Below are 22,590 nucleotides of genomic sequence, written 5' to 3'. Positions count from 1 at the left end.
AATTTTATAACTACTTTTAAGTGATAAAAGCGCTTATGACGTAAGAGTGAAGAACCACGATATATAGATGAAAATGACAGCCTCAGAGATATTACTGTTTTTCAGCCTCCATCTGTAGTTTTTGTCGGAGTTTGTAGGAACAGACTACTCAAACACGACACAAAAGGGGTACAAGAAAAATAGTAATTGCTAATTTAGCCTTATTTAATAAGTTAATAAGTTGATCTCAAATATCCATTGTCTAATATATAATTTACATTTGCAAGACTTTTATTCAGTTAACTACGACATAAGTGCGCTCTCAAACGTACGTCTGTCATATCGTGACTATATTAGACAGAGATCTACTTAAGAGACGAAAATTCCCAACTTTAATGTACTGTAAGCACGTTTAAGGACGCACTAACTGCACAACAATATTTAAAAGATTGAATTTCAATAGATATGTATTTCAATACATAAAAAATACAGAAATTAAATTTCTAATATCGAATTTGGTCACATTAGACTTAGCATAGAAACATCTACAGATAGAATTATGACTAGAAATGTTTCTTTAAATGATGATCTTATAGAACAAGTTTAAATTTGGGCCATTTTATGTAACCTATCATTGGCTAAGGGTTCACATGGTACCCTGAATAATAAAGTGCCTAATTCGAAAATAACATTTGCTAATGTTACTAACAACCAACGTTTCGCGTTCTTTAAAGAGACCGGCGATGTTAGCCGTGGCCGAGGTACCTGTAAAGAACTCGAAAGATCGGTTTGTACAAAAAAAATATGTACGCAATTTTACATCCGAAAAAAAGTATTTTTTGAAGTTTATTTAATATTTTACTACTATGATATTCAATTTTTTTTTTGTGAAATTACTCCATTTTTGTTATTAATAATTATAACAAACTAGTGGAGTAATTTCATTATCAAAAACCATCGTGACAGTTAATAAACTTAAAAATTACAATCATAGCCAACATCTCTAGTCAGTGATGATAGCTGTAAAGGTACATATCTGATTGAAGAAACAAATATCTCACAGATGGTGCTACGGTAAAAAGTTGTTAAAACCAAAAACAAATATCTACAAGAAGTACAGAAAAATTCATAAGTTCGTTCCGTGGCTTAATTGGCAGAGCATCTGGGGGTGTACTCTCGTTCTCTGTCTGACAACCGTCCGACAAAATTACTGTCAAATAAGTAATACTCGACCAAATTAAAAGACAACGTCAAGTATGAATGAAGCTTTACTCGCATCATGCGTCTTTTACTTTGGTCGAGTATTACTTCTTTGACAGTTATTTTTCGGACGGATGTCGGACGGAGAATGACAGTCGAGCCCCTGACACGACTTGCCTGTGCGTGCTGGTTCGAATCCAGCCAGATCGAATAAATATTTCTAAGTGTTCGATTTTGTTATTTAATATAAAAAAATAGTACTTAATCCAATATGCAGTAAAGACGAAAATCTATGAACTAAAATTCAAAAGTAACAGTTTCTTGAAGCTGACAAAACAGATTAAAAAATAATAACATACGTGGCATCAGTCGAATATACGTTTTGCCTATGGTGACAAATATAACCCAAAATTATTTGATTTGAAAAATTTTATTTCGTACGTTATTATTTTAATTCAATTTCGCCTGTTTCCCAAAAAAATTACTTTTCGTAATTAGTCACTTCATCAATGAGGGTACGATATAAGGAACTCCAATTGGGTTGTAGAAATTTAGTATCCAACTTCGTAGTAGGTATTAAACAGTATAATCGTTTGCATTTTTCAAATATCTACCCTTCGCCAGTGTTCCTATTATAAATTAATTTAAAAACATTTTTTATTATATTAAATTCAGTTTTGCGTATTAGCTGTGAGATTTCAGCGAATTCAAGGATTTGTGAACAGTGAGAACTGTTTTGTTTACGGAATAGTAAATTAGTGGAAGTTAAAGATATTACATATGAGGCATAACCAGCGTCATTCGTGCATCAGCGTTCTTATGTGTCAAACGTGTGCATCGCTAACAAATAAATACAATTTTAATACAGTGGAGAAAGCGCTAGGTATGGACTTACCCAGCGGTAGTTTAAAATACTTTAACACTTACATAATAATTAATAAATAGGTTCACGTTAGGAATAACAGACAATCAAAATACTTATCTAACACAAATAAACTACGCTAAATTGATGGAATAACCTTAAGTTTAATCTTAATTTAACTATTTGATTTACAAAAACTCTACGCATCACATTCACTATTGTTCTATAGAATACCCGATTGTTTTGTATTATCTATGGTTTTCTATTTGTTTTAAACGATTATTTTAGCACACGAAGATTTAAGAATTAGTTTTTAATTAATGATTCCTCACACCGTCCAAACAAAGATAAACAATCTGCAAATTATAAATAAAACGTTTATAATAACAATACTGAATACCTGATCTCAAGTTTGGAAATTCTCTGTAGTATTACCAACCGAAATTGATACTGTGGTAGAGATGTTTATGTAATGCGAGTAATATTACAATTGTGATATCACGCAACAGTGTAATGTAATATCACTCATCAGCCATTTCGTTTTTACTTTCCAAACATTCCAGAATATAGGTTGTCTCATGTTTATTTTTTAAATGGCTACTTTAGCTTAAATACGTAAATGTCTATAGAAATATATTTTGAGACAATAATTTGTAGTCGCCAATGTACTCAAATATCAATAAATAATACGCATATTCAAATGTAGTCAGTTCCGAGAAGCCCCGGGATTTTTAGAAGGGAATATCCTCATTATTTTTTTAGTTTAGCTAAATTAGAATAGAATATAATAGAATGGACATTTATTGCAACGCACAAAAAAAGACTACAAATTTTATACTGTCATAAGTGAGGTTATGGCGTTAACAAATTAACTCTATCTAGCATTACTGCGTGCCGGTTTTTAAGAGTAAGAGCGTTTGCGGACTACGTCCGAGTCGTGTCAGTTCTGAATCCGAGAAATGACGGTCCGAAATGTCATAGGTGTCCGAAGTGTCATTTTATCTCTAGGATCGGACTTAGTGCACAATGCGACGAAGTGGGTCTGAGTGTTCTGGATTTGTATATAGTCTCGAATTCGGAACGAATCAAGTGTATGGGTGAAATTACATATACTTTGGACTTGGTGACGAACGCAGTGGCTGTGCCCTACATCTTTTTGTGATTTGAAGCCCTGAGTGGCACGCAACTGTTACGGACAGGCGTGTCGCTTACCACCAGGCGCACTACTCATTCGTCTCGTCACTTTATATTATAAAAAATATATATCACCATTTGATATGACCGTACATGTATTTTGATTCAAAAAACATTATAAGAAATCACATTTATTTTTCTAAATAAAAAAGGTTTAAATTAATAGTGATATTCCGGTTTTTGGCGCAATCTAAATAATAAAGTAAATATGAAAAATAATGAGGATTTTTCATAGTAAAATTGTTTTATAAAATTAAGTATTTCTGGCAAGTTTTTGAGGGGATCTGGCGTTTATTCACGAACAAGTCGTGTGACTTGTTCGTCCCTGCACTTGGAGTCATAAAAAAAGTAGCAGAACAAGCGCGGCGTGATGCATACAACACATCTCATTTTTAGTCGTAGGGTGATATCACATTGTAATATTACTTTTACGGGTTTGTAATGTGATATTGCATTACTTTTCGAAGCTCGCTTTTACGCATGTCTACTCGGTGGGTAATAGGACTTTCACGAAGTGTTAACCGCTAGGCCACCCAGGTCGTTCTGAGTAAAATATGAAAAATAAATAAAATAAATCCACAATGAGTGGTACTTTATTACACACTTTCCTAAAAGTAATGAAAAAAAAATCCTTTCATACTTTTAGGGCGTGACGTAGTTTTAACGGCATGTCTAACTTGGTAACAAAATATGCGTGTGAATGTACCAGTCTATTATATCATTTCTCACGCATGCGCGACACACGATCTTTGAAGGCCAGTTTTGTAACATTAACACGTATTACAAAGTTAATCATGCAGCTTGAGCGTGAAGTTGTCATCAGACATGACCTGCTCGTTAGCACCGGCGAGTGCAGACTTGCGACCTGACTTTAGAAGTACATTATTTATTTCTTAGACTGTACGAATAAGTTTGTAGTAGCGGTAATTAAATTTTGACGACAAACTATAATTGCTTGACATTGTCTCGTATTTACCAGTAGGTAGATAAGTTGCGTACTCTATTACGTGTTACCAAAAACTAATAATAATGCACCAGATTACTACATTACCCTAGGAAATTCCCAATACTATGACTACCAGAGCAACGGAATTAACTACAGAGCTCTACTCAAAGTAGTCAGAGCAGAATTGATTAGAAAGGTTCATTTCCGAAATTGGTTTTAGAGGGAATCGAACCGGGACCTTCATATCTAGCGCAGTGATCTGTTCGATCAACAAGATCGTTTGAATGATGTTATATCAAAATTTTGTAATTAAAGGTAGTCACACACCGTCTGCATTTCAACAGCATCGCAATTGCATAAAAGCTGCTGAAGTGCGGTTGGAATGGAGTGTAGAATATCAATATCGGATTGATTTGCGTGTACAACGTGCGTGTTTATTTTTTGTTGAAAAATAAGATCAAATAAATACATTTTGTTTCTTTCAATGAATACAAAGTATACACATATGTATTCTTTTATACATTTCTAAAATTAGCTAATTTGTATTTAGACAAATATTTTAATACATAGAAAGTATCAGCTTGTCCATCCAATCGCAATAAGGCTCATTATGCGATACTCTAGAAAGTTTGTGTAATAAATACCATATATATTAAATAATATATATTAAATGTATTAAACAATTGGGAGTTCTGATACAATACTATTTTTTTTGCCTACTTGACCGTCCTTAGTCCGGGTACTTAGTTTTAGTTTATTTTTAATGGGTTTAAGAGCTTTCAGCTCGCCATTTTATCCGGTGGTGCAGTCAAGGCCATCAGCCGCCAACTGCAGTGTCAGTGTAAAAAAAATGTTTCTTTGTGTATTATTAATTTTCGTACTCGATTCACAATACGGAAATACCAGTGACCACCAGTGGAGTTTAAGGATTTTTAGGACCCAAGAGTATACTCCAACTAAGACGGCACTAATTTTTCCACCCCTACTTGTATCCGTAAAGCTGTAACTACAAAGCTTGGTTACATAGTTCTTAGGTTTTCACGACAATACACATTGACAATGAAGCCGTAACCATGGAACCTGCACAGAACCCGCAATGTTTGTTGGAAAAAAACAAATATACGGGAATTTACATCTGAAATAAAAACCGTTTTATCTCCAAAACAAAGCCTGAACTTTAGAATCTAGCAGTATAACGATGTATACAGACTTGTCACTTTCCTGATATATTTAAAAGTTTCGTGCACCTAAAATATAGCTAAAGCCCTGGATTGGTATGAAATATGATATCCATCTTGTACTATATTTCAGTCCATACATAACTAATCTATTCATTCGTTGTTAACTAAAATTAACAATAGCTTATTGAAACATTTCAACTAATTCAAAGTCAGTCGAATTTGGCACTGACATGGCAAATCTGTTAATAAATAAATTTAAATTTTCGCAATTGTTACACACAGGAATTGAAACTATTTTCTCGGATTCAAATCGCGTATGTTTATTTGTTTGTTTGTCGTTTTGTTTGTTGTATGTCAGACGTGATGACGTGGCCTGTAAAGGGTCCGTAACGTTGCTTTGTTATATCCGAAAAAATTGTTCCATTTTGTGTGAATAACTTTAAAGTTCAAATTAGACGATACGTTTAACTTTATTATAAATAATTTTGGGATAGCTCAAAGATAATCAATGTATAGTTTTATCTTTTATGACGGAGTAAAATGACAGTTCATCGCGCAAAAGTGTTGCCCGCTTGTAAGCAGCTAGAGATTGCAGTCGATAAATATTATATCGACTATCTACTGAACGTTGGTTACATGAAATAAATAGGCGAAATTGTTTCATTTGATTCAATATCCATTATACATGAAAATTGCTGGGCACTGGCATATTTGAATTGTTGATTTTTGAAAATTCATTCATATATACACTTAAGAAGTATGTGCATTAAAAATACAAATAGAAAACATATTTTTAAGTTTTTAATTTTGATTTAATTTACATGATCAAAACCACCAGTCATTATTAAAATGTGCATGAGTAAAAGTTAATTTTGGCACTAATAGACCAACTGTCAAAATAAAAATAAAGAATACAATAACGCAATTAATTTGTAATCATTACAACGTCGTAACATGCACAATTCAGTCATTTTTGGCAAAATATCTCTATCGATAAAACTGTCGACAACTACGACATGACTAGTTAAAATTTTACGAAACTGGCAACCCTGCAAATGTCATTTTACTCCGCCTTCAAAAAAGACAGGCTATAAAGATCCGAAAATTTTTTTACAGCTGAAACGTATACAATATATTAGCACAAAATGCTGCCTATAGAGAGATATCTTAAAATCACTTCAGCGAAAAATAAAAATCATTTAAATAATCTAAACAGAAACTTCTTAGGTAACCTAAATGTCAATAGCGTACATTTTTGAATATATTATATTAACTAGAAGTCGCCTCCACTTATTTTAAGGTACCGTAACTTACAAATAAAAAGTTTCATTTGATTAGGGTTGGAGGATAGCGTGCTGATAATGGCATTGTCATTTATTATTAGTACACAGGTTGTAAAATATTAACAATCTTGTAGGACTATATTTCTAACGTCATAACAACTTTTGTTTCGTGACTTTTAATAATTCGTTACCTTTTACTTCCGTACAAAAATAAAAACAAAATTTAATAGCAATAGTGCTTGTCAAAGTCAAAGTCAAAGATTATTTATTCCATAATAGGTAAAATAAATTTACACTTGAAAACGTCACATTTAAGCTACTGCTCGTTCACGACGCTGACCTCCCTGAGAAGAACGAGCAAGAAACTCTAGGGATTGCTCTTTTCAAATAAACTTAAATGCTATGGAATACACTTTGAATCAAATTTGTATGGATTCTGGAGCCATGTCGTCTTTCCATACATCTTTATCTAACACGCAGACTTCAATTTTATAATATGATTTTTCGATCAAAATATTTTTAATGTAGTTTTTAAACTTAGGAAATGATAAACTTAATATATGCTCCGGAATCTTATTGTAAAAACGTATACAGTTCCCCATAAAAGAGTCGTTTACCTTGGTTAAACGAAATCGTGGTACCATGAGTTTGGACTTAGCTCTAAGGTTAATATTATGGATATCTTCTTTCTTATTGAAATTATGTACATTTTTACGGGCATATAAAATATTTGAGTAAATGTACTGTGATGCCACAGTCATGATACCAGTTATTGTAAAATAATTCGTCCAGGGAAGTACTGCCATATCACACATATCTATCGCCAAGCAGTAATGTGAGCATTACTGCGTTCCTGTTTGGAAGGGTAAGGGTGCTGGTGAAATTCGAGGTACATGGGACTTGTCAACTTATGTCTCAGGGTGACGGGCGCTGTGACTGTTAAAGCTATGAGCTACATCCATTGACTTACAATTATATGGACGTCGGGTCCGCGCTAAAAAGTGTCCGAACTTATAGGGCGTTAAAATCGTACACAGAGCGTCATTCACGCTTTAGTCTTCGTTTGTTCGACGGACAGCGAAGCAAGCAAAATTAGACAGTACTGCGATGACATTACAACTTAAATTCAACGTTTTAGCTTTTTCATATTCCTTTATATGTCGCTACGTTTAAATAGGTTGACTTGGGACATTTTTTTCGTTTTGTATTAGACCCGTCGTCCATTTATTTGTAAGTCAATGGCTACATCATAAAAATACTTAAATAGATCGCTCGAAACGGTGATAATTCTGTCGAAATAAAATTGCTACTTTATCGGGGAGGACACTTTCACGTTTGAGCTTACAAACCTCACTACCAAATGCAAAGAAAACCTTAAAAGTTTATTTTCAATATCTAATCTGAGTACAGAGTACTAAAAAAACCGACTTCAAAATTTCGTGGAATTACATCTATTTGCCAAGTTTTATTGAAATCGATTACCGGAAAGTGCGCGAATCCGGTTTCGCGGGATGAATCCGGTTATAAGAAAATATTTCACCTACCCCTAGTTTGCCACCCTACAGTGAAATATTTTCTTCAAATTTAAATGAGACCACTACTGAGGTCCCCAGTGGCCACTCTTTGAAAGTCAAAGTCAAAGTCAAAGATTATTTATTCCATAGGTAAAATAAATTTACACTTGAAAACGTCACATTTAAGCTACTGCTCGTACAATACGCTGACCTCCCTGAGAAGAACGAGCAAGAAACTCTAGGGTTTGCTCTTTTCAAATTAACTTAAATGCTATGGAATACACTTTGAATCAAATTTGTGTGGATTCTGGAGCCATTTCGTCTTTCCATACATCTTTATCTAACACGTAGTCTTCAATTTTATAATATGATTTTTCGATCAAAATATTTTTAATGTAGTTTTTAAGCTTAGGAAATGATAAACTTAATATATGCTCCGGAATCTTATTGTAAAAACATATACAGTTCCCCATAAAAGAGTTGTTTACCTTGGTTAAACGAAATCGTGGTACCATGAGTTTGGACTTACAAACAAAAAAGAATCATCAAAATAGGTTCACTAATCGACGAGTTACCCTGTAACGTACAAACAAAATAAAAATACAGACGAGAACCTCCTCTTCTCTTTAAAGTCGGTTAATAAAAGTTGACGTTAGTAATATAGCCCTGCGAGGTTGTCTTATAATCTATTAACACGTCAGTTGAGATAGTAAAATCAATGAATAGACCCGAACCTAAAGTTTATTCCGATTACTTCCATGTACTCAGTTCCACAAACCACGCATCTGGCAATATCAAGTTTGGATTTCAAGTAGCTTCCTTGTTTCTCAAAGCGCACTGGTTTCAAAACCCAATCATAACATCAATGCAGTTGCAACATTGAAAGTAGTTATGGATGGGTGATTTTTGCATCACTCGTTTGAGAACGCAGTTAAATTAACTAGCATTTGGTAATTTAATATATAAAATATACTTTTTTATATAATAAAGTGATGAAGAAATCGCGTGGCTGGAGGTAACCGACACGCCTGTCCCTAACAGTTCTACAACTGTCCATAACAGCTGCAGCGCCACTCAGAGCTATAAATAACAAAGATCTGGGGGCACTGCTACTACACCCGACACCTTGAGACATAAGTTGACAAGTTCCATGTGTCTATAATTTCACCAGCACCCTCTTACCCTTCAAAACCGGAACGCAGTAATATTCACATTACTGCCAGGCGGCAGAAATAGGTAAGGCAGTACTTCCCAGGACGAACTTTTTCCCAAGAAGCTACTACTTAAAAAATATAGAATGTTATTTATACTGAATTTTTCGATGCGTACAAATGTTTATCCACTACATTATTGTATAACCCACACTCATCACTCAAGCGATGGGTCGCGGGTGCCATGGGCACACGCATAAACAACCACAAATTACGCCCAGTCATGAGATAAATAACCATAGGCCATCAATTATTTCTCCCGGCCCGGGAATCGAACCCGGGACCTCTGCGTGGCTGACTAGCATAGTAACCTTTCTGCCACGGAGGTAGTCTATAAAAAGGGTTACCTACCAGTAGTTCGAAATGACATTTTCCAGAAATAATGTATGCTCGAATTTTTATAACCTCGAAAATAATATTGAGAGGAAAATGTTTTTTTCTTTTAAACCTAACCTAACAGACCCTTATGGTGTCTTTGCGATAAACATCGAACATATCCTGAAAGAACAACGGTTTCATTATAATTCTGGTTTCGGTGTAGTGAAAATTCGAACAAACGTCATTTCGGAAAAAAAAATCAAGTTTGTGATAGGTTACCTATAAAAAGTTTACGGAAATATTGCATTATTCACCGTAACCGTCTCATTTGAAGTCCCATTCAAATTTGACAAAAATATTCCTCCAGTTAAGGTGGGAAATTAGGGAATAGCCCCCTTTACAGTCATTTAATCACGCGTGATCAGGAGCTCATGGGACAGCCTGCAGCGCAATCGTGCACGATTACCTTTTTGAAATTTTGTAAGCCAACGTTTTTATTGGAAAGAGGGTACCTCAGTAGGGGTCGCAATTAAAATTGAAGAAAATATACTATGTCTAAGAGTGGCAAACTAGGGGAAGAATCTGGTTCTTCCACGAACTTTTTAGGTTAGGTTTTTAGTACTCAGTACTGCGATTATGTTACAACGTAAAGAGCGTCCGTGTAAAGAATAATAGAATAGACCGCGCGAAACTGGCGCGTGTTGGAGTGCGCGAAGGCGTGCGCAACTGATGAGCGTTAAGGCGCGATGTTTTTCTTTTTCTTTCAACGTCATCACGCGCGATAGAGTGTCCGTGTAAAGTCCACTAATAAATCCAGTTTATTGTATTTTTTTACCGATTTAAATAACAGTAATTTCAATGAAAATAAAATGTTATGACGACCTAGAGCTGATAGTAGTAGTACGAGTGCGACATAATGCGCGAGATACTGTTATTCTCGCATTAGCGATCCCGCGCTTTATGTCGCGCGCTAGTCGCGCCCTGTCGTGCCAGCCCTACTGATGATTTACATCATCTGAGAGGTATTCTTCAGCAGTGTACAGCAGCTACCTTGTGTTTGGGCTTATAAGGTTCGTTTTGACGTGTACTTCCATATGTGTTTCAGTTATCGTTGAGGAGACCGTGTTAGCAAACACAGTGAAATCGGACAAGCAAACTTGTAAGGTCGTTTTTTTTAATAAAAATAGTTAAATGAACAATGAACAAAGAAGCTTAAAGCATATTGGTTAATTTAACATAACGTAATTATTACATGGCATTAAATTGTGCTTAATATTGAAGAAAACTAGCAGATGAACGTTTCTGCTTAAGGCGAAGCATTTTAACTGCCTCTGTGGCCAAACGGTTATCATGCCGTACTGCCACGCAGAGGTCCTAGGTTCGATTCCGGGCCGGAAGAAATATTTGTATGGCCTACATTTGTGGTTCTCTGTGTCCATGGCCCCCGCGATACAGGGTTTCCCTAGTGATTTCAACGCGAGCCTAGATTTTACAAGACGAGCTGTGAGGGTTAGCCCCTCGCGTTCCGCAATCCGCGCGCAATATTATTTAATACTCGGGGTCAAAAAATAACAACGGCAATAATTATGCAAAAAATAATTTAAAGAGAAAGTAAACCAAGTCGAATGATTGCTACGAGTGATTTAAGAATTGATATATCTAATTAGACATTTTGCAAATGCAATGCACGATCGCGGAATCTTATAATTGGTTATTTTGTAAACGTTCGTTGATGGGTTGGTTACGAGGATCAATTAATATCAATATTATTCTGATTAAAAATTCCTTCGCCACCGCAATTAATTTATTAATTAATTTTAATAATTTGAAGTCGGAGAGTTGTTTTAGAACCAAATACTTTGAAAATGTACGGTACATGAAAAATAGTGACAGACATGCTAACACGAGTAACAAAAACAACCTGGCTGTGCTTGACGGTCATCTTCACGAAATCTCAATAATAAGATTCAAGTTAACAATAATTATTAATACAAATGTCAAACACTTACAAAAAAAAACTTTAGGTTTTGGCACACCAACATTTAATTACGATTTGTACTATATAGTGAAGCTGTTTCACAAAAAAAAGTCAAATATCAATATATCATGATATAGTCTGTCTTATTTGAAGACGGAGTACAATGACATTTGTAGTGTTGCTAGTTTTCATAAAATTATAAATAGTTATGTAGTTGTTGTCGATAGTTTTATCGATAAATTTTGAAAGAAGATAACTTTTTGCCAAAGATGACTGAATTGTGAGTGTTACTACGTTCTAATGATTTCTAATTGCGTTATTGTCTTCTTTATTCTCTTTTTGACAGTTGGCCTACTGTCATCGAGGTCTATTTTTATTCGTGTACATTTTAACAAGAATAGCCGAATTTGATTATTTATATTGAATTAAAATGTGTCTCTTTTATTTTTCATAAACATAGTTCTAAATACAATGTATGTAGAATTGACAATTCAAACGATCTTATGTTCAGTAGTTGGATGATTCAAATGAAAAAAAAAATCGGTTATTTATTCGATAAGCGTGACCAATATTCAGTCGAAAGTCGACTGAATATTTATCGACTGCAATCACTAGCTACTCGTAAGCTGGCAACAAATGAAATGTCATTTTACTCAGTCTTCAAAAAAGATAGATCATGGTAAAAACATAATAATATTTAATAAATAAATATTGTATATTCCTAGATTTCAGAAGGAGGTATTATCCGCTCCATGTGTTCCACTATATTCAAGATTAGGTAAATATACTCTATCTATTCCGGTCTCTAAATGACAACATAAACACTGTAGTAATAATAATAAATGACCTAAGGCAATCACCCTCTGACCTACTAGCTGCGTAACGTTCTCTCAACTTGTGCTTCGCAACGCACGTAACCAGCGCATAACGGATCGGGGAGCTGTTTTGATATGCTAATTATCTCTCGATTTACGTTTATAGGTCAGAGGTTGTAGATGAAGAATTCTATTATTTTTAACCTAATTATTTATAAGTTTTTTGTTAATGGTAAAATAAGTGCGTATTTGACCTCCATCATGATGGCAAGTCACGTTGAAGTCGACGATGGAGCATACACACCTATTTAATACCTATTGACTCTTGCTTTGAAAAGGACAAAAGTTATACCTTTCAGGGAACAAGTCTACAGGTCCACTTCATAGCGATACGCCACTTAAATATGAAAGTATAACATTTTACAATTTGATAACTATAGACATAACTTCAATATTTCTGCCGCAAGTTAGTGCTGTTAGTTAGGACGCATGTGACATTTTTTTTTTAAATTTCTATGTGAAGAAAAGGCCGATCTGTCACATTTTTTTTCTTTTCCTAGGTGGATAAGGTAGGAAGTTACCGCAAGTAGATATTTTTTTAATTTTACTTTTTTAAACTTTTATTTTCTAGGTTTTGAATTTTTGTCACTAGCATCCTTTCAACTACCAGCGGCAGATTTATTTATTGAGTATGATGTTTTACTAATTTTCATGTATTTTTTTGTAAAAATGCTCCACTAGTTTGTTTTTATTATTAATTTGTATTAAGGTGGATCAAAACCAAGAATTCTTTCTATCAAATTGGACTCGAACCAGTGTCTGTGGCCAGGCCGGTGCATGTAGAAATAACTAATTGTTGCAATGTAATCAGTTTTACGATTAGACTAGTATTTGAACCAAAACATCAAAATTAGGAATAAGCATCCAGTTTTTATGGAAATTAAACTATTGTTCCGGATCTAAGTCGCGTGTATTGTTTAAGTGTAATGTTTTTTCAAATAAACCAACATTTCGGGTCGTAGGGGCGTGTAAGGACCTGAAAAAATAGTTTCCTTTCTAAAAAAAATAATTAGGAGTGGAATTTCCAGACAGCTGACTTATTCCCCGAACGCCATAACTTGGACATGACGTGAGTGAATAGGTATTATTTAGGTGTGCATGATTCGTCATCCACATATTTTTTATAAAAAGAAAAAGTAGATATATTTTGAGGAGAACTAACATTTTATTATACAATACCTAGTAATTGGATGAACAAGCCTTGCGCGTGGTGGTTAACATAACGCTGTCCATAACGGTTGCAGTTTTAATCACAGCTTTAAATTGCAAAGATCTAGGAGTACCGCCACTGCGCCCGTTACTATGAGATATAAGTAGACAAGTCTCATGTGCCCGTGATTTCACCAGCACCCTTACCTTCAAAACCGGAACTCTTTAATGCTCACATGAACCCTTGGCGGCAGAAACAGGTAAGGTGGCAGTACCTCCTCTTTCACAAGAAGGTCTATGCTACAACACATGTTAAAAAACATGTTTGATCAAAGATTTCCATTAATAACACTAGTAATTATTGTATGATCTTCCGTTGACATGATCCATGTCGATGAGTAAACGTATGATTGCATTACTTGAAGATTTTGGAGTTTAATCTGTTAGTTACCCAACCGTTTCGGTCCTAAGGGGGTCAAACGATAAAATTAAACGAATCATTGCATAACTTTGCTGAGATCTGTTTCAAAAGCCTTTTTATAACAGTGGGTTACTTAAAATATGAACATAATGAAATTAACAGAATTTCTTGTGAATAATGATTTTTAACACAAGAAATTCAGTAGCAGTGGAAAAATTTAGTAGCAGTAGAGGAATCTATAACCGCTGAGTGCGCAAGCGCTCAGACAAGTCTTTAATTTACATTACAATCCTTGTATAACGCAGCATTTGGTTCCGCACGACTGCACACGGCAAACAACGTTATTTTCACGTCTCTCAGCGCGTGGTTAGGTTCCTTTTTCCTCGTAGTGAGCGCGTGGTGTTATTAGTCGGATTTAGTAAGTTATTATAGTGTAGGTTTTCTCGATTTTGTATGAGAGTGACATATCTTAGTAATCTGTGCCATGGTTATTAAAGGTAATTTTTTAATTTTTTTTATATGTTAAGCATATTTACTTCGCTTCTTTATTTCATGCCATATAAATATAATTACTAAACAAGATGATTGGTTTCTAATGCACGCATTATTTATTATGCAATATTTCTGTATGTATAATAGAGCACGTCCCTATTTGATTTGGTCGCGGTGGTACACGCCAGAGCACCAAGATATTTGGATCGCAATCTTATTGCAAGTGTTCTAAAGATCAATTTAAATCATAAATTTCAAACTTGACGTACTTATACGTATCGAAGAGTTCAATAATAAACGCTGAATATCAAATTATGAATAGTACACTTTCAGTTTGTCATTCATTGTTCATGTTTGTTTCGTCGGAGAGTTTGAACTTTGTTGTTATATATTTTTTACATTAAAGTAAAATTATTTTAATTTAAATAGTTATTATTTTAAAAGATCTTTCTGAAACTTCGTGATTTTAGCGGCGAAAACCAAAAGCAATGTACCAAATGACAACGCCAAAACAGCTTACGTTCTTAACGCACCTTCTATGCATCCAGGTTATAGAATCTGTCCTGCACCGAATTACATCCGAATATGTAGATGATGGTCCGGCAGACATATTGAAAATTCTATTACGTCTTCAACATAAGAATAAACACAACAGAGGGTATAATTATCCCAACACTCAAATCTATGTAAAAACTATGATCCTCAAACAAATGTACCAGAGCAACATGAAACACCTACAGTACCATAAACTACGTGTCACTTGATATCAAGTAGGCCTGTGGAGGCGCCGGGACGCAGTCACGCTCGCCCCAACATGGCCGCCACGTCGCCAGCCGACTGGGAGTGCAGGAGTGCGGTGCGAGTCGGTCTTGGGGGCGCTAAACGAGGAAGCGCCAGAACGCCAGAGGGCGTTGAACCGAGGGGGCACCCAGTGACGAACTCGTGACGTGATGCTTCCGTTGGGGTGATGCGACGTTTTGGGTCCCATCTGCAAATAAATGTATAGGTGAGTTGTGACAAAACTAAACCTTAGCATTTTTTTTTCTAATACCACGTGTCCCACTGCTAACCACGGGTCTCCTTTTAGAAGAGAATTTAGGCCATGGGTTCCCAAAGCTTGGCTCACCGCCCACTTAAGCAAGATAAAAATATTTTAACGCCCACCATCACAAAAAATGGCACACAGGAAGTACCTATAAAGTGAAGTTTGTTCCACTTTGGACTTTATTTTCATTCGTATTTTTTTAACAACAAATTTTTAACTGCACTTTGTCGTTTTACTGCGTGGTTTAGGTATTTAGCGAAATGGTTATTTCGATATCTAGTCATTTTGGTGCCAATTCATTGTAAGCTGTAGTCTTTCCGCAGAGGTGATCTGAGAGAGGTGATATGTAGATAATTCAGGTTCTTTTATGTCAGCTTTGTGGACAGCATCTACGTCCCCCAATTGCTTTCGAGGCCCCTACCACCTCCTAGGAAACTTCAGCGCCCACGGGGGGCGGTAGGGATCACTTTGGGAAATTATGGTTTAGGCCATATATAGTCTACTGTGTGAACCCGTTTCGACGAGCAGGTTTCATTACTATTTTTTAAAATGATAAATTCCTAAAAAAAGATAAACTGGTACTCGTGTAAGTCGAATTAGCGTATTTTTCACAAAGGGTACAGAAATTTAAAGCAAAATCGTTATTTACATAGATTGATACGAAATTTCAAATCCTATGTCACTAAAAATAACTTTCAATTAATAATTTCTCATTTTATGATTTGTGTTAATAAAGAACTTAATTAAAATATCATGTTTTAATTGCCTAAATGCCTAAGTCTATATTATAAAAACCTACTTTTAAAACAGTCTCGAAAGTCTCGTTTTTCCTAGGATTTTCGAGACCGCACCAAGTTTCAATTGTTTTTTCCCGGGACGCGGAAATGCAGCAAGATTGAACGCTCTAGCCTCAAGATATTTTCAATTTTTTTATTATACAAATGTAATTGCGTATTTGACCTCCATCGCATCTGTAATGTGACGATAAAGTGGCGATGAAGTCGACGATGGAGCATGCATACCTAAATAATGCCTATTCACTTTCCCCTTGAAAAGGTCGAAGTTATAACGTTCAGAGAACAAGCCTGCAGGCAGGGAATTCCACTCCATAACAGTTCACCATATGAATGTGGAAGCATAACGCTTCTTGCGAATCTTTGAAAGATAACTTATGCTCAACACACATCTAATGCCAATGACCGATTGCGGTCTCAATTTGGAGCAAGGTATCCAGCTTTTACACATGCCAACGATCTAGAAAGGGTGTTACGGTTTAACGGAGAGACCATGGCCTCTGGCCCCATCGTAAACTTTTATGGGCTATGATTGGTCACTGGTTTGACTTTAGCTTGTACGGGTTAGCAATGAGTAGCTATAAACGTAGTAAATACATTCTAGCTATAACCGGTATGCTTTAACTTTTTATTATCACCTTCCTGTTTTTTTTTTTATAATACCAACTCATGACGAACACTGTCGCGCACCTGGGATGGTACATTAATGCACGCATACACGTTTAGTGGCAGAACTTACCTGAATGAACTTTTTCACAACAAACAATTTTTTCGGATCTAAATAGCGTATATTTCTTTTTTCAAACAAACCAACTTTTCGGGCCCTTTAGTCCCATGGTCACGGGTGACTCACTCAAATATTCGCGGTTTAGATTCCAAAAATACTTTTATTTCCTATGTGTAACTCTACTGCTACTAAAAACCGTAGGGTCTACGTAACGTCTTATCAACCCTATATTTTCTCGTTAACTTGGACCCCTTGTAAATTTGATTGGATCGCTATGGAGTCGATATAGACCATTTGGAAGCATCGATCTAGAAAACCCCTAATTTAGAAAACTTCATTTCTCTCATCGGTCTTCCTCGAACTTCCTCATCTAGCACCCACGTCGTCAAAAGAAAAGGCTACACGCCCTCAGGTTTAACTTTAAAACTGCAAACCTCATTCTCACAAAATTCAATAACTTTGTTTGATAACAGATCTTAATTGGCCATTATAATTATCATAGCTCAATGAAAGTACGTACGCCTAATTGTACATCGTTAAATGAATAAACTGACGGCAGAGGCTGTTATTCTTCTTATCTTAGATCAACTTCGTCATAAATTATAAAATGAATTAAAACCGTAATATCATCAGCATTGTATGGTCTATCCGTACCACAGAAAGATATATGGCTGTGGTCTGTACTACGTTATGTAGTAGAAAATCGTCTCCGGATGCTGTCTAGTTAGCGGTTTGGTTAGAACCACAGAACAATAAATACAGCAGAGTGCTTAGTGGGCTTGACAAATGTGCCAACAATACGTGGAATTACATAGTTGAGTTTAGTCTGCCATTTTCGATTTGTACGTTATGGTTGTCTCTCGAAAATCGTAGAAAAATGCCTTTTACCCTCAAAAGGGAATTCCCTAGTTTGAGGCTTTTTTATAACAAGTTTTTTTTTATAATATCAAGTGACGCGACGCACAAGTCGAACAATTGTTGTGCCACTCAGCTCTTTAAGTCGCAAAGAGCTGAGGCGCGCTCCCACTGCACCCGTCACCCTATGACATAAGTTGACAAGTCCCATATGCCTGTAATTTCACCAAATGACGGGACGAATAAGTCGTGCGTCTGATAGTATGCGACACACCTGTCCATTGCAGTGCCACTCAGAGCTTTAAATCGCAAAGATATAAGGGGCACTGCCACTGCGCTCGTCACCGTGAGACTAAAGTTGACAAGTCCCATGTGGCCTTCAAAACCAGTCTTGGACAAGAACGAATAAAAAAGGATGATAAAAAGGCGGGACGACAATGACGACAACTGGTCTAACGATAGACAACGACAGATTTTCCAAGAGTTGCGAACCTTTATCAACGTGCAGATTTGCCAAATTTATTTTATCGAGAGATATTTACTTCGTTTTTTAATAGCCACACACTAAGAAACTCTGTATCGCGTGCAATAGACACACATAGACAAGCAAAAATTACACCGAAACTCACGAGAGAAATAAATGTAGGCCATACAAATATCCCGAGATGGGAGTTCAGCATAGTAACTGTTCCGCCACAGAGGCAGTTAAATATCATTACCAAACATTCTCAAATGTACGCAATTTACAAATTAAAGTCATATTCCAACTGTCAGCCTCTCGATTGAAGAGCAACCGTCTCACCACATCGCTGTTAATTAATTATATATATTTTTGAAAGTATAAACTTTTAACACATTGAAGTTTCCGCGATTGCTACACATTGGAGAATTAAACTATTTTTTCGGATCCAAATAGCGTGTATTTGTTTTTTCAAACAAACCAATGTTTCGGGTTTTATGGTCATGGCCGACAAAAATATTTATTAATATATCCAGGATGTAACATCACATAACATAAATAATAGCATTCAATAAAAACCACGGTGACTTTACAAAAAGGTTAAAAAGATCAAATACTCCAAAATGTACATTATCGGCCTTCTGATCACCTTCTGACAACGTAAAGAAAATTACGTCACAGATGCGTTAAATCAGAGACTGCTACTTTTTAAGTCACAAGTCCGTGCCCGCGTGAAACACTGCTGCCATCTCTGGGCGGGAGCTGCCAACTAGGGTCCTTCGGCGCGGTACAAAGACGTGCTATGAGAATTGTTAACGATCCTGTGCTTACAGACGATATTGAACCACTGTCTTCAAGAAGAGACTTTGCCTCCCTGTGCCTGTACAATGGCCAATGTTCTGAAGAACTGTTTGACATGATGCCAACAGCAACATCGATCTCGTCCTGTACGGTTTCAAAGCAGCTTTCTCCCACATACAATTAGGTTGATTAATGAATACCCTGTCAGGGTTTTTCCACAAGAATACAGCATGGAGTCCTTCAAAAGTGATTTGAAAAGGGTCCTAAAGGGTTGGCAACGCGTTAGTAATGTCCCTGGTTTTACTGGCGTTTTTCATTAGGCGAACCGTTTGCTAGTTATATAATGAAAAAAAACAATCTCAAGTCAGCCGCGACCATCGGACCTGTGAAGAGTCCGAAACGAGATTTGATACTTCTTTGATTTGAAACATAGATGAGATTCTTCTTCTCCATAAAGTGTTTCTCTCCATTTCAGGAGGCCGTCAATCTGGCAAACTTGTCCCTATCCATGACCAAATGAAACAGTTGCTCTGCGTCCGTGGCTTCGATCCACTCCCTTATACTGCGTAACCATGGTTTTTTTACGTCTATCAACGCGTCTTTTGCCTTCAACCTTTCCTATCATAAGTTGAAGCAGTTGATATCTATCGTGTCGAAGTACGTGACCGAGATATATGCGATTTTGCGCTTCTTATACTTATTCTATTAACTAACTAAATTTCCATAAAACATTCCTTTAATATTTTAATGTTTATGAATTTCCATAAAAATCGCTAATAAATTCGTGGTAAATAATATAATTTTTTGTTTCAAGCGTAATATTCGCGTAAAATGCCAATTATTATATTAAAATCATCATATAAGTAATTGCGCAACTACATAAACAAAATTTATTCAACAGTTAAATTTATTGAGTAGCTGGTTCGTCATCGTAAGTCGTAAGTTCCACTGTTGGGCTAAAATCGCCGTTGTAGTTTTATACCAGAGTCCATCTAGCTAGCCCGATGCGAGTTGAAGTATTTCGTTTATAACTTTCGGATCTAAAATTGTTTATATTTGTTTTTTCAAACAAACACACGTTTCGGACTCTTAACGGGCCCTATAGCCACGGCCGAAAAAACAAATAACGCGCGCACACACACTCATAACCCCGTACTAGGGAAACCCTGTATCGTGGTTGCCGTGAACACACACATAGGTAGACAACCACAAATTACAGACAAACTCATAAGAGAAATAAATGTAGGCCATACAAATATTTCTCCCGGCCCGGGAATCGAGACCGCGCCATGGAGGCACTTGAAATACCTCGCCTTAAGCAGAAACGTGGATCTGCCTTACTGTGTACAAAATACCCTTTGACGTGTCTCTTGTTGGAATTGTTTTTTTCTATATTAAGCATAATCTATGACCCTTTATTTAATATCATGTAAATATAACGGGCGTATATTTGTTTTTTCAAACAAACCAACGTTTCGGGCCCTTCACAAGTCCCATGATCACGGTTGACTGAGATGGTAAAGTCATAAGTCTAATATTAATGCAAACAGCTAAACCCGACGTTGATTTGTTTGACAAACAAAATATACGCGAGTTAGGTCCGTATTTTTAAATATTCATTTCAGATTCGAAAAATTAGTTTCATTTGTTTAATTAAGTGTAGTTAGAGTATTGTTAACATTTGGCATTCAAGTTTCATGATTTAGTTTTTGATTACTGTAATGCACCTTATTATAAAATGCTAAGTTGCGCCGCCGGCTGTTTCTTTTTTTTAATGTTCATCCCAAATAGCTTACAAATATTACAATGGCAATTTGTACAGAAATTATAAACAATGATATATTAGAAGGACACCAGTCTCCCGGTATAGCATCACAGCTATGTAAAACAGGTGCTATGTACCATCAGAACTCCAAATAAATATTTATAGAGATCAGGTCCTTGACGATCACTGGCGCGAGTTACATGATTGGTTATTGGTACCTTAATCTGAAATTACCAGGACCGCAGTTGTAAAGAAGAATACTGATAAATTGTGAATCTTAATGTAGAGCTAAATTCACGATGTCATCTAATCAAGCGCACATAATGCGTGGCACGTGCACGCGTGTCGTCCAAGCGAATGTGAAATCATCTAATCGCCGATCTGATCGTATCGCAGTCGACAACTCCCGCGCAACGTTACATAAATATAATGCGGTTTAGATCAACTGTAACATAGATCAGTTTATAAGCACAGACAGGACATGAAGGCATCTAAATGTATCTTTGTTAATTAGTTACTACTTACGACATAATATAATAAGACGGCGCGACAAAGCCTACTTCTTCAAGCATAGGGTTGTCAAATTATTATTTTAGTTGTTCCCATTCTTTGTAAATATCATTTTAGAATATTAAGTTATCCATCACAGTATTCTCGCGCTATATTGGAGTAACCTTAATAAATAATACATTACAAAAAATTATAAAGTTCATCTTCTCTCCAATTTTAATTGGAACGTTAGATAAAACTTTCCTGTAATTTTAATACTACAACATGGACTCATTGTTATGAGATGTCGTTGATGTCTTTTGCTCTGGAGTAATAATGATCAAAGATAGAAAAAAACCATTTTCATGACCCATGCCCGTAGGCAGGTAATCATGAAGTGTAACTTCTATCAACGGCTTAGTCTCGGGTCGCTCGTAGATCGTCGGTCGCGTTGCGTCACTGTAACCTTTCACTGGATGCGCCAACGCATCGTCGCGGCGTAAATATTTTTTGCGGTTCACGATTGTGGGAAAGAATTCCACTCATCTCCGTCGATCCGTACAAGATAGTTTACGGAGGTATTGGGTCACTAGATAAATTGTATAGAAAGTAACTTTACTCAAGCTACTTAATAATTTAACTAACTTACGACTGCATCTTTTCCCGCATAGTTAATTAGAAAACGTGCAGCAAGATTGTACGTGTGGTCATATTTCAGTTTCTATATAGAAAGAGTCATACTTTATCTCATGATCACAATTTGCTTTCAGGGATAATCTTATCTACAAAGGCACAACTCCAACAAGTCCCGAGTTAGTTACACTTTACACACAAAGCATTTTATAATTTGGTGTTTTTATTTTTGTAAATATAAATAATTTGTGCTGTTATTGTTATAATTGTTTTGTTGTGTATTATTTTGTCTTCTTACTTTTTATGTTTTGTTTTTATGGTGTAATTTTTTGTTTTCTTTTTATTTTATTTTTTCTAATAATGGTTTGTTTTTCTTCTTCTTCGATGTCATTAGTTATTTTTCTTGGTGTGCCATCTC

General features: G+C 35.7%; 1 protein-coding gene across 1 annotated transcript in view; it reads right to left on the bottom strand.

Annotated features, from left to right (window-relative positions):
- Positions 1–15,304: 15,304 nt before the first annotated feature.
- Positions 15,305–22,590, bottom strand: part of LOC113236424 (dual specificity tyrosine-phosphorylation-regulated kinase 2) — a 146,919-nt gene continuing 139,633 nt past the window's right edge. Inside the window, exon 10 of the mRNA XM_026472478.1 lies at positions 15,305–15,591. Within this exon, the coding sequence (XP_026328263.1) occupies positions 15,402–15,591 (190 nt within the window). The 3' untranslated portion in view covers positions 15,305–15,401. The remainder of the gene's footprint in view (positions 15,592–22,590) is intronic.

The sequence above is a fragment of the Hyposmocoma kahamanoa genome, unplaced genomic scaffold, assembly GCF_003589595.1.
Source record: "Hyposmocoma kahamanoa isolate Upper Pololo Valley unplaced genomic scaffold, ASM358959v1 102, whole genome shotgun sequence".
Taxonomy (NCBI): domain Eukaryota; kingdom Metazoa; phylum Arthropoda; class Insecta; order Lepidoptera; family Cosmopterigidae; genus Hyposmocoma; species Hyposmocoma kahamanoa.
The sequence above is the reverse complement of the archived record's forward strand: the minus strand, read 5'-3'. Positions and strand labels throughout refer to the sequence as shown.